The 14,346-nt window shown below is 41.1% G+C and overlaps 1 protein-coding gene across 1 annotated transcript in view; it reads left to right on the forward strand.

The window, feature by feature from the left end:
• Positions 1–14,346, forward strand: part of rau (RA domain-containing protein rau) — a 27,748-nt gene extending 13,402 nt beyond the window's left edge. The window contains exons 3-6 of the mRNA XM_018036429.2: positions 10,852–11,108; positions 11,832–11,895; positions 11,946–12,188; positions 12,651–14,346. Of these exons, the coding sequence (XP_017891918.1) occupies positions 10,852–11,108; positions 11,832–11,895; positions 11,946–12,188; positions 12,651–12,992 (906 nt within the window). The 3' untranslated portion in view covers positions 12,993–14,346. The remainder of the gene's footprint in view (positions 1–10,851; positions 11,109–11,831; positions 11,896–11,945; positions 12,189–12,650) is intronic.

Here is a 14,346-nt window from a genome sequence, read left to right on the forward strand (position 1 = left end):
GTTTATATATAGTCATCAAATTAATAGACACGCGTGTACTAAGTTCAGAAAAATCGCATCACTTTAAATCATTATTACAAAAGGTGTATCATTTAATTAAGAGCAGAGGAATATTTGAAATCATCATTTATCTCGAGAAAAACTTGAAATGGTCGAAGGTTGAACGTTTCAGCTGGTTTTCGGTCCTGACATAGCTTAGGACTTATTGACACTTGGTCAAGTGAAGTCAAGGAGGCGGGTTAAATGAAGCCGGTCGTCACTGCTCACCCATTTTATTTTTGACCTGCAATCTCGTTCAATGTTAACGATTCTCTGCAAGAACAAGAAAATTCTTTCTTCACCCTTCATTCGAAGAATGACGATTAATTAGAGATGAACGGTATTATGGAATTTTAAGCGGTTCTCTATAAGACTCCGTGCATATATTTCGCGGCGACTGCGTCTCGCTGCTTTTGCATTATTCACGTAAAGAACCACCTCCGTTCCAGATAACCTTCCCTTGTCGACCTTATCGCTTTATGGCAACGACAATCCGAGTCAGGTGCGTGCATCGTGCGCAGGATGCAAGGGGCGACATTTTACCAGGGCCAGGCTCGAGGAACGTAGGAACGCTGAAAACCGTACGATCACGTGCATAGATAAAGTCACCGCAGTCTTACGTTAGTTAGTCTTTCACCCTTCCGTGACCGCGATGTATCGCTTTTTGTCTACGTATCGTGACCACGCATCATGCGAAATTGTTCAGTGAAATAGTTTTTAAATTAACATGACGAAACGTATACTTGTACAAATTAAGCTCGAACGTTTTCGTTGATTATTATATTTTCCATATCGCATAAAGTTTTTAAAAATCATGAAGGAACGTACATGATGTACGTATCGTACATAGCATATACAAGTAATAAGGAAAATAAAACTGAGCGGACAGTGTGGATAAAAGTTGATGGACTTAATAATGTCGTGACTGAAAAAGAGCGATGTTACGCGATTCTCTATGAGATTAGAGTCGTACTTACCTCGAGTTAGCGTGGAATTGTATTGTCACCCTTCCACGGTCCACAAACCGGATGTAAGCGTTCCGTGTATGCTGGTTGTGCCGCTAATAATCGCGCGCGTGTTGGTGGTAACGGGGGACTTAAAGTTGGTCGAGTTGTTCTCGTTTAAAACAATCAGCAGCAGAGGAAGGACCAATTATACGGACCTGCGACGACCGTCTGTCACCGACCTCCCGTTCTCTTAATATCGTAGATCAGACCGCACTAGTAAATATAAACAAATAAAAAGGAGAACGAGAATATTATAAAATATATGACTGAATTTTATCACCAAGCTAAATAATAATCAGGCCATACAATCCTCAATCGAGCAAAATTCAACAAGATTTTCAGTCACACTTGTCGAGAATACATAAAAATTATTAAACATTGCAAATAAATGTCTTCCTTTGAATACAGTAGCAAGAACGATAATCGTTGAATGCTTCCTGCCACATTGTGAGCGTTATGACTTCAAAGATACAGGTAATTTGAAAGATTGATCGATCCGTTGTCGAGAAGTGTATTATTAACGTAGAAGTAAAAGTTAATAAGAAAGTTGCACGCGGTGTAGTGTGTTCAATTAGTCATCGTAAAAGGCGGACGTGCATCGGAGTCGCGTTTAAGCGAACCAACGCAGACAGACATAGGTAGCGGTATAGTCTTATTGGGACAATTACACGTCGTAACTCAACGCGCACAGTTGGAACGTAAATTACGCGGAACGTTACTGTTTGACGTTTCCTATCCGCCTCGGGAGAGCCGAATAGTCAGACTAATGTCCGAACTGGATTTACAGTTTGATTTATCCGGTCGTCAAGCAGTACGACCCACAAACTTTGCGATTGTCACTCTCTGACTTAGGCATCACAATTAGCAATGGGAATAGACTAGCGTATGAAGAAATAAACAGCGTGGAGACCCAGCCGGTTTTCACCGTGTCTCGATGCGCCTGAAAATCTGATACGGTGACAGTGGTCTTCGTCTTAATTGTCACAGAATTTCTTTTCCTCTCGGCGATTCCGCGAGCGGCAACCGCATTTTAATTGGACGCATCAAGTGGCTCATCTCTTGAAGAAGTCACGGACTACAGTAGCTAGAGCTTCGTTAGACGTTCTGCGAACCAGAAGCACGCGCCTCTCCTCAAGACTACAGTGCCAACGGACGACGAATGCATGCCGTACATATTTACTCGCAGGAGCCTTCTCGAGTGGCACCGGCTTAAAAAATCGGGCAGCCATCTACTGGCCCTCAAACCGAAGTGGACGCACTTCGTGACACCCTGTGTAAACAGCTGCACGATTTCCTGGCCAATGTCCATTAAAATATCGATTTCGCAAAGCCAAAGCTTCCTTACGGTCTCGTAAAATAACAGGTGGAAGTGTGGTTGCTGAAACAATCAGGTTCACCGAAACACAGTGACTAGTCCTTAATTTCATTATCGTCAGTATTTAAGTAATGTATGTGACTCGTAGCGTAACGCGCTTATTCCATTCAACAAATTGCCCATTGTATGGTTACTGAACCAAAAAATTGCCGCAATAGGATCGGAGACACGATTCAATTAAAGGAGGCGTTCAAGCATTTATACATCCGATTTTATTACTCAACCAATGCTATTTATTGCGAATAACATTCTCGGTCAATGATCGGACCATCACCAGAGAAAAAGTTTATTCTATCTGGGTATCATTCAGTGAAGTTCATCGACCGAAAAATCATTATCAACGACCATACATGTTTCTACGCGCAACGATGCATCTCGTGCAGTTGCGCTTTCATCTCGTGCCAAGAAACCTATGAAGACGGCGGCGGTGCCATATGGCCGTGGAGAAGCAGCATCGGATTTGGAGGACATGCCGCAGGAAGGAAGCTTTCCAGCATGACGGTATTATGTTCCTGTGTACCAGGAACATATTGCATACTGGGAGGAAGACGCTGGACGAGAGGGCGTGCGTGCACGTGAAAGCGGGCACGCGATGCGACGATGAGGGCACGTGCCCCATATTTCGCCTCGAAGAGCCTCCTCCGCGTTGTTTCTTTCATGGAAGCGCCGGAAACGGGTGTCAATTGTCAGCCACTTGGACGTCGGATGGACGGACGTGCACGACCGGACACGGTTCCACTCCGACGCGGTGTGGCGGACGAATTCAAGAACGCCTCCCTCTGTGTGGTCTGCAGCAAACGATTGCACCCTTCTGTTTAATGACATGTTCTGTCACTAATGAAATGTCCTTTAAGACACCATATTTCATATTGAGAAATTAATACATTAAAAGTGAGATAGAAGAAAATGCAGCATTAATCTAAGAAAGATAGTCTGCTTTATTCTTAGATCTTAAGGAAAATGCTGATGTATTTTCCAAGCGTTATTCTGATACAAATTGCGTAGGTATCGTGCTCTTGTATTAAGATACAATTCTACAACGGCTCGGTATAAATCAATAATTTCAATTGTTTCATTTATATCAGACTCGAGTACAGCCACTTGAGATCGAATTTAGAGGTACTTGTTTTCTTGCGGGCGACGATAGTCGCACGTGTGCACGTTAATCGATTGAAATCGGTCCGATGACAAGAGGTATCGAGCTTCTTGAACTTCGTAGTCCGTTCTTAAGTGCGTCTTTCCACATCGATCGCACGTAATTTCATTTATCTCATGGTATTTATGATACCACGATAAAGCTTAGCGTGCCACGGCACTAGCGGTTCATTAACTCATGTACTTAGGTAGAAAGCAATTTTATGGAATTTGCTCAAACGGGGATTGATTATGCGGTTTTTTAAATGAAATCATTCACGGTTCTGGGCTCACGCTTCGTTCCTAAGGATCGTAACGAGCTATTAATTATATCGTTTATCTGCGTCTCACGGATTGAAGGGCGCAGGTAAGTGGATAAATATGTATTCATCAACTTAGAAAATGTGTTGGCTTGCAAGAACAATTGATTGACAACGCGATTAGGATCTGCTGGTCATTTTATAAATTCTTCTTGTTATTTAATTGTTACATTCATTCATCTGCCTTGATTTTGTTTTTTTATTTTTATATTTCGTAATTGATGTATTGAGGTTTTATCAGTGTATATCATTTTGTTAATTAAAGTCTACTTTCGTTTTTTCAACAAATATAAATTGAGGATCGTACACTGATAAATGTCAACGACATTTTTGATTGTATGCTTCGAAATAGAGCTATTTCTTCCTTTCTGTTACAACCACTGAGCTGTCGGCGAAAAGTCGCGAATCAACGTATGACGTTGCCGCGTAATTGCTTGGTCAGACGAAATGCCTAGCTCCGTTAATGCCAGTAACAGTGATTGACCCTGGCGAGGAATTCTTGACCCCGCCACGCGATTTTCAGGCGTCCGAGATCGAACTGACTATGCAGCGACTTTTCCGTAAAACATAAAGTCATTTGAAAAAATATCTTTAATCGTACTCTCATTGATCGCTCGTGTGCTTTGCATTCACTATTTCGTTTCAAATTCTCGATAAGTCCTCATTGTTCGTTGCAAAGTATCGTCTGAGGTGCGTACTATTGCACTAACAGGATATGCAAACCGACTGGCAATGTGGTTACGAAATAACGTCCGCTTTTTTATTCCATTGTGTACACGACTTCTGGTATAATATTCGTTATAATGATTCAGCATGTCTACCCCTTGCAATGAAAATCCAATATGTCAACTAATTGATACTTTCACTTGAGTGATATTGTTAAATAAATTTTATAGACTATCCTTCGAATCTGAATGCAAGAATAGTTTGTTGTCAAATTAGAAAGGAAATAACGGAGAAGTATTACGAGCTACTCTCCGCGCCATTTTCAATCGGGAACACGATAAAGCACTCTCTCTGGGTGCCTAGAAACAATGCGGTTGTACTCGTTGCATCTTTCAGGATCGTCCCGAGCGATCCAGAACGATCTTGTCGCCGAGTTCAATGAGAAATCGTGGGCTTCTCGTTTCCTGCGGGTTGTTACTTTCGCGACGGCATGGCACTTTCCCGCCACGGAACAATGCACGAAAGCCTGGGAAGGCCTAATTGTTGCCGAACGGAGCACACTTCGCACGCCTGGATGGAAACTTGCACGATTTGCGCGTGAGCGAGTGGCGAGGAAACGCGTTGCCACCACCAGTACTTACCAACACCATCGCTCGTGGCTTCTTTTGTGCTCGAATCGTCGCACGACCCGGTTTACATAACTTTGCCCAATGTCTAACGGGAATAAAAATTGCCGATTGGGTAACCACCCATCGTTCTCCACTCTTGCCGCTGCAGGAAATCATAATCAAAATCTAATCAATATTTCCTTAACTTCGTTACTTCGTTAATCATAGAACATAGAATCTCCACGGGAGTCGTAATAAAATTAATTTTTACACTTTTATTATAATCATAATACATATAATTTGAAATTGCTGATTTAATTAACGTAAATGATGACAACGAACACGATATTGGAAGCTCGCGATCATTTTTTGCTGACTACACTGTATTAAACAACGTTGATGACAGCAGTAACGAAGGTTTTCTTAATAAATTATCGTGTGACAGCTCGGATTATACCTGTTCAGCTAGTTCTTTATAACTTTCGAACCGAACTATGGTTACAAGATTACAGCTATTTTAATTTCAATTGTACATTCCACGTATACTGGATATCCATTTTATCGTTCAATCCAAAGCCTGAAGGAATCCGATCTTTCCAGTAATACAAGCCTCGTGTAATTGTAATGAAATCACTTTCTATCGAGGATCCTGCTCGTTTGATGCTTCTGACACGGTGAGATCGCGGAGAACAGAACCCTGTGACCTCGATTTCCGTCGTCGAAGTCGGTGCAACCGTGCAGAACGATCGTTTCGTGGCTTCGGAGGAGCGAGGAGACGAGGCGAAGGATACGAATTCCTCGTGTCGCGTCCGGGGGCGAGTTTTTGTTCTAAGCGTCGCCAGGCGATCCTCCTTCGTCTTCGTTTTCCATTTTTTTTTTCACTGGCCGGAAATCAGAGAGGGGACACGTGCTTGAACGGCAACAGCACCTGAAAACTCTGTGAGAGGACGCGGCAGCTGAGAGTCGAAAAGCACGTGCCAGTTGAGAGAACGGGGTAAGGGAAGGACCGTCGTTCGAGATTCAATAGACTTCTGGGATAAGGAATTTATTATGCGGGGGTCTCCTACCTGGGACACCTTTCGGTGATACTGCCACCATTCAACCCGAGGTTGTGTACCGCGTGGCAGTCTACGTGGGCTCGCATGAAAATTAATGAATCCTTCGTTGTCGAATTCTATGCGACGAAAGGGGAAAATTTAGAAGTTTTTGTCGTGATATTTTGCCTTTTGCCATAACAAATTATTTTAATGAAGAGTTCGGTCCTGGCTTTATAGAAGTGCGTACAATGAAGCTCATTGCAATAAAGTAGACATGACATATGAGCAACAAAAGAGGAGAGCTGAAAATATTACAATGCGTTGACTGGTTTCATTGGCGTGGGACAGTAGGCGCGAAGAAATTCTAGACGATTCTCAAACCAGCCTTGCATGATTTTGTTCTCGCTCTAATTATAAAGTGCGCTGTTTTTTCCGATCTCTTGCTATTTTCAAAGGATCGGCCCGTCATTCCGATTGCTCGAAGATGAAAATAAATGTCACCTTCTTTGCCATAATTAATCGTCTAAATTTTCTTTTTATTATAATAAATGCGGTGAACGTTCATAAGTGGCTAGGTTTTTCATAGGCGATAATTATACATGAATTTATTACTTGATTAAAATAACGGCAAGGTCGTGCAACAACATTTCCGTTGAAAGGTGTCGTTTTCCTTGCCTCGAAAAGGGGTTACGCGAGACATACCGGGTGGAACACTCGACATATTGACGTCCTACATCTACAGTGATAACGATAAGCCGTCGATACCACCGTACCTATTTATAGTAACACCGATGAGTCAGCTAAATTCGCGTACGTGGAAATTCACCATAGAATTCACGGAAATACTCTCTGAATTAAAACGAAGCAATACGGAGATTCCCTTGAACGGTGATTTCGCTGATCGAAAACCTGGAAGTGCCTCGAAACGCATTCTTCGAAGCACGGAGGGTTTATAGGGCTTTATGAATTCCTGTTAAGGAAGCACCCTTCATTATAAGACACTTTGCCAGCATATGGCGACTTTCATTCCAGTCGAATGCTCACCCTCGAGTTCGTTCCCTAAATTTTTTTACTTACTCTCGTCCCGCTACGCCAGATTACATATCCAGTGGATTTTCATTTAACGCGGGTTGAACTTCCTCCTCGTTAAATTCCTGCCTGTTAACCTTCCCATCAGAACGACTCGTTTACATAGACATTTTCTTCGGCTTCTCAAAGGGGAACCGTTAATTCTTCTGTCTTCCGTGCCGAGTTATTCAGTTACATAGAAAATTCAATTACCAAAAAATGTTCTAATTCATTTACTGAAATTCCACGTTAATTGGTTCGAGTGAGTTATTACATCATGTCTCACTTTCTTAGATTAAAGTAGACAATAAGTAAATCGATTTAATATTCTTCAATAGATACATAGCGTTCACAAAAATGGCTTTTTTATATTTTTCATGATGTAATGGTCTCCATGCGGTTACGTTTGCTGAGACGATATTGTTAACCCAAATGGACACCTTCCCCGAAATATCCTAACGTGTATTTCGGTGCTCACATAACAGGCTGGAAGATATTGATGTCCCGGGGTGGCAACTCTCCTTCCCAAAGCGACTGCTGACGAGCCGCAGACCCTCCCTTTGACACTTGTACGCGGTCGTCTATATGTATATGGGTGCCTTTTCTGCATTATTTTCTCTTTCGTTAGCCGCTAGGGAAACGCTCCGCCGATTGACCGTAGACGGCTCCTCCCTGGATCGTCATCGATGGTTCGAGTTCGCCAGGAATGTACCACTTTAACCGTACCGTTATATAAATACAACACGATCAACCTGGTTACGCCGCAAAAATGTCATTGGAGTAACTTGTCTGCTCTTGAAAGGATGCGAGATAATGAACATATTTGATCTTTATCATGAGTGATTTGACATTAGAGTTAATTATAACTATCATAGTATACACATGTGAAAATGTTTTGATAGAATTTGTTAGATACTAATAGCTTGTAAGATATCTAGTGGAAATATCAAAAGAATGTAAAGTGACGAGGTGAGCATGATTGGCAATTAACAAGTTATGGAATGGATGACTGGATTTGTCAAAGTTCGATGAGCAGAAAGGTAAACGTCCTGAGTTGGCGGTTACTCGAAGGTATCGGCCTTGAGTGACGCGTGCGGGACTCTCCGAGCCCTCGAAGAATGACCATAGCAGGCAATAAATTTAGAAAGCGTTTCGAATTTAACGAAGCATGATGGAAAGACAAAAGGGAAGGTAAAATCTGGTAAGCAGATGTGTAAAAAAGGGCGGAAAATACCGACTATTTAGTTTAGTTGGCCTAACAGTGCAGAATAGGGTCATAAACTTTACTGCTAGGGACCGCTTTGTGAAGTTTTCTAAATTGATTATACATAGAATAGCTCGGTGACCCGCTACGATTCCTGACAATGAGACTGCGTTTGGCCAGAAAGAAAGCGAAGACAAGATTTCAAATTACACATCACCAAAGTTCCGGGAAGTTGATGTTGCAGGAGGAATTTGGAGTCATCGAACAAGAAACTGCCACAAGTGGCAGCCACGTTCAAGGAGAGGAAAAAGTCGAACAAAGATCGATACCTCGGTGCACGAGCACCTGAGAATTCCGCGTAAACCGCATTAATGGCAGCGCGTAAGCGTATTGGTATTTCTGCGATGAATCAGAAATCTCGCTATATCTCCGCGTCGCCACTATGGATACGTACGTACAATCATTCCTTCAGTTTTTACGAAAACAGATTCAGAGGAAATATTATCAAGAAGATAAAGCCTACCAGAAGTATAAGAGTACTAAAGTGTTATTAAACAATTGAAAGAGATAACAAGAATTTGTGAGCAGAAATAACATACATGTATTTGTTATATTAATCATTTCCTCTGTGACTTTCCGATATCGTTTTTTGATAAACTACTGAAATAAAATAGTTTGTACTGAAGTGGACGTTGCAAAACAGTTGTAAGATAGACTTATTTTAAATGCATGGTATATCTAACTGTTCTAAAAAAAAGCGAATGGTTTAACACGAACGGTGTGTACACGTGCTTTTGTTAGGTCTAGTTAGAACGGAGCAGGCCGACTCTCCATCGATTCTCGGTTCTCGTAAAATGCCAGTAAGAATTCCACTGCGAAGGCGTACCTAGAACCCCGCTGTTTGTTTAGCTGAAACGCAAATACAACTACGAATCTAGTGCTACATCTTGATACCGAAATTGAAATATCGAAACTTTGAGAAGGAATTCGGTTCTCTAGATAAGCACAGTTTGCCAGAGCTACTTTAGAATACAGAATAATATCAGACAATTTTTCAGAAAATACATCTATTTTTTACTTTTCTCTCTCATCTTATTCATTATTTACTACAATTATTGCGATGACAAACATTTTAATTATTATTCGAAAAATTATGATGACCTCCCTATTATAATATTTGATCATTTTCTCATTTTATTATTCATTTAGTTGTTTTAATTAATTTAACGAGTCAGTGAACGTATTATTTTAAAAAAATATTTGACCAAGTGCTTAGTAATTGTCATGGAATAATTTCGTACTCATTCAGACGCGAATTATGCTAGTATAATCTCTATTCATGTTGCTTAATTTAATTTAGGCATCAAATGTTCATCATGAAGGGGACGTATTAACGATATAAAATGATATTCGTGAATAGGATAATTCCGAGAGAACGTGCTCGTCGTGTACGGCTCGTAGCTTAGCGAAAATCCAATTGGGAATTGCGTTTAGCTCATGTGTAGATTCTATCTGGGCGAAATTCATTGTCCACCGACACGTGATCCCGATTTGATCGGTGGCATTCTTTTATTCGGAGCACGTTCAGCGAAAGTCGTCACAGTTGGAAATAAAGCGTGGCGCGGCGGACATTAAATCTGCCTACACGTGTTTCCCAAACGTTGAGTGGTACTTGCGAACGTGTGGGCCAAATCTTCGACGCGTAACATCTGGTGTATCGACAGACCTCTCTCGGACTTCGGATGACTATAATTAGTAATAGTTATTTTAATCCCTACCCATCTTAATTATATGTCTGTACACGTTTAGAATTACTAGTTGACAGAACAAAAAGGAAACTTGTTAGCTATGTATATTCGAAGAATGTAATTATTATCTGAAAGATTTAATTGATAAACAAACTATTACAAAATTAGAATAGCATTTAATTTTATGAACTACCGCTGCACGAACGCGGCTCTAATCTTGACACATGAATACACACGCGACACGACTTTAACTCATCTGCGAACGGGGTGATCTGGTGTCTTGCCTGGTTTATTTTCAGTACGCACATCCCCTCGTAGTCCGGGTATCTGAAGGGTTGATAGCGTTTTATGCGTCGCGCGTGGCCAACGTCTGTCTCCCGGTTAATTATGGGCTAATTGTCGAGGCTCTTGTCGGGTCGACTTTTTACCCATCTTTTTTTATTGCTCCTCCTGCGACAACAGGACGCCGTTTTTTCGACTCCTTTCCTTCCTGCGCCACAGATTCGTTTAAGGAAACTTCCTATTCGTTCTTAGAATAACCCGTTCCTTAAACCCTAAGCTGGAAACTGTTATGACTTTCGGGATATTTTTCTAAGCATTAAACTAGGATATTTCTGTAATGAGACACTGTTGTTTTTTTTACAGACAACCATAAAGGTGTACGCGAAATGTCTGCGGCCGGACATCGAGTACAAAACTCTGAGCATCACGTACGAAACGACATGCCGTGAGATCGTCCAGAACTTATTGAACAAGTATCGTATGAGGCATCGCGATCCAAGGCTATTCTACCTCACCATGGAGGTCACTGTGAGAAGACCGAACGTGAGGACCGTGCTACCCCTGGACGAGGACGCGAGGCCTGCCGTTTTGCAATCGTGTCATCCTCGTGGCGATTCCAGGTACGTCTCCGACCGCTTCGAATCCAAGCGTCTCCCCCTCGGTTTTGGTCGGCTTCGTGACGTAATTTCAGGGCTCGCGACCGACCGTAAATACGACTTCTTGTGGGTCGACGAGCACGAGCCAACTACGAGCAACGTCCTTTCGAGAGATTCCCTTTGTTCTGGCTTCTTCGGGCCGTTTGGCTCGACCGCGCGCAAGGCGTGCCTTTATTTATGCTAATAATCTAAAGAATGGAACGGAGGGACGCGTGTTCTATCATGTCGTCTCGGTAGCATTTTTAATCGATAACCACTAGCTACTTTATTCTGACTTCTCTTGGGGTAGTTATTAAAAAGATAGCCAATACAAAAAGAAGATGGTACCTAGCAATCTAGTATAATGGTATAAAACTACTTTAAATAAGTAGAGCATGTCTTGAATAGTTAATTAAATCAAATTACTCAGTATTGGCATTTTTTTTGGAAAAAGTGTATAAATGGCAGGAAGAAATGTTTGATTTCGAAGTGTCAAAGTTTCTGCCATGCGGCGGAAGAAAAGGCTGGCTGTTAGCAATGTTTTCTTGGTAGCTCGAAACTTCCGGCGAAGGTGTACGTTGCGTAGACAGTGTTTAACTGAACGTTCGAGACCCGTGTTTTTACGTAGAAGTAGTGTTCTCTGATTCTCTTTCAACTCACCGGCGCATGCGACGTGCTCCGAGATTCACGGATGTTTTCTTGTTGCAGATTCTCCTTGCAGACGCATCGTGGTGGGCTTGTCAAAATACACGACAGCGCGCTCATGTCCGGGGTAAGTTACGCACACTCCCGCGTAATTTTCGCTTGTAATTAAATCGTAAGTATAAGAGTCTGTTAGTCTCGGAACAGACTACTGTGGACGAATTGATCCAGATGTTATTGAGCTGCTATAGCTCGAAGGAGCGCGTTGAGCAGTTCTCGCTGTACGAAGTCTGCGAAGGCGAGGAATACCAAAGGAAGTTGCACCCAGACGACTCACCCCTTAAAGTCACGCAACGATGGACGAGCACCGATCGTCATCTCCGCATAAGACGCAATCCTGATTACAATCCTCATAGAAGAAAAGTAAGAAAAGCATTATAATTATAAGTAAACGAAATATCAATTGTCGGTTAATTTCCTGAATATAATTGAGAATCAACTGAGAAACTGTATTACCAGTTTCATATTTTTTAAGATCGTTACCAAATATTCCCCGTCTTAATCAGAGTTTCATTCTCTCTATACTTAATAAATAAGAGACTATTTCATAATACGAACTGATCAATGTTATACGTTGATTACTCCATAGTAGTAATAAAAAGAAATTGTTTATATGAAAAATCATTTGAAAGAAACAAAACGGATACATGTTCTCACGGTCGAAACACAAAGGAATTCCTCATCTTGTACTTGCTCCAAGATGGCTGAGCGTAATTACGCGCGCGCGGACAGATCTCGAGGCGGTGCGTCAACCAGCGCGATGCGGCATTATTCAGAAGGATATAATAGAAAGTCAAATTCGTTACACAATCGTCTTGTTCGCAGAGCATGTGGGCGTCGGACTCGAGCATCAGCGTGGCGATGTCAAGACTGAGCCTTCACGGGAACCATCAGGCCCACCATTTCCAGAGTGCAGACAACAACAATCATCCGTCTTTGTACCAGTCGAAAGACGCGAGTTCGATCAATAACAACAACGTTCATAATATCGATCAGCATCATCTGTCAATGGGTTCTTTGAATCAACAAGCGAGAATCGTAGTACCACATGCGACTCAACTTCCGCGAGTGCAACAACTGCCACAGAGCGTGCCCTCGACGCCGATCTCCTCGAAACACATCACAGCGTCTTCGTACGCGGACTATGAAAATTACTTGTTCATATGAACGCAACCACTAATTTAGTAAAGATGACAAGACTTGCGCTAGGGAAGTAGAGGAACGTTAGATCTTCTGAGATAATCGATTCATAGCTGCAGCTTCGTTTCAACGCATTATGCAGTATTTGATGCTTGAACAATTATTGTCAGAATTATTCATCGTCAGCAGAAAAATAGAAAATTGAGGAAGTTTTAGAGGTAGATCGTGAATTTCTTTTACATGCTTGTCGAAGGGTTACTTGTATGGATTAATTCTCTAAGTTTGAGATTATTTATGACGAAGGTAGATTGTAGAGCATGCACGATCCGCTGTGTTTTGATAATATCACGTTGATTAGACGGAACAAAGAGAATTCATAATTTATAGTCAATAGCGAGAATTGTACCAAAGGTAAACGATAGTTACACTATTTAGTATTAACGTACTATTTAGTAGTATAGTCAGTCGTATATGTATAAATGTTTTGTGTTAAGGTAATATGTATATGATAAGAAAATCGAATATCGATTAATCCTTCGGGACTTATTTATGCGTCGCCGCAAAAATATTTAAAAATCGATGTTAATACTTTTACAGAAAATTTTTATACAATTTTGTAAAGCAATGTTCGAATGGTACAAAGTAGTCCCGTAGGCTTAACGTCGTATATTTATAGCTACGTTGCGAATTGCATTTACTCAAAGAAAAATTGCGACCTTCACCCGCATTATTTATTTGCAATTGTATAGCATCTAAGGGAACGAAAGTGAAATTTTAACTTATTGACAAAATCCTGTACCATTTTGGTCGTGCAATTCAAGTTGAACAGGATTCATATAGTATTCGTGTAAATATTTCAATAAACGACGAATTTGGTAATCTTGGTAATTAACAGTCATTCGTGAGTTTAAATAGGTATTGACAATCCTGTATTTACACACGTGCACGTCATTGCTCTCGTACAAAAATATCGAATATACCTGCTTTGATGTAACCATTGCTAGAAACCAGAGACATGTTCTTATCAACGTTACTTTTTGACTGTGTGTATTTTTTATAATTGCAAATAGATAATCCCCTTGTCTGCCCCTTTTTTTCATTGTATTTTGCTAGCGTCGGATGTTATATCGATTGCCAAAGAATCGTCACAATTTAAAAATCAGAAATCGAATCGTGTGTCGATAAGCCTATTTTTTCCTTTTTGTTGTCACTTTGATTGTCACAAATCGCTTCGAGATTGCGGACGGACAATCACGAGACTCACGCAACTTATAACGAGTACAATGAACCTTGTATTGTATGTATTATTCCGAACGATATGGTAGATTTGTAAATATACTTTTGTATCGTATAATTCACTAAAGAAAAGATTATCATTTCA

This window comes from Ceratina calcarata, unplaced genomic scaffold (assembly GCF_001652005.2).
Source record: "Ceratina calcarata isolate Rehan_Ccalc_2016 unplaced genomic scaffold, ASM165200v1 scaffold151.2, whole genome shotgun sequence".
NCBI classification, from domain to species: domain Eukaryota; kingdom Metazoa; phylum Arthropoda; class Insecta; order Hymenoptera; family Apidae; genus Ceratina; species Ceratina calcarata.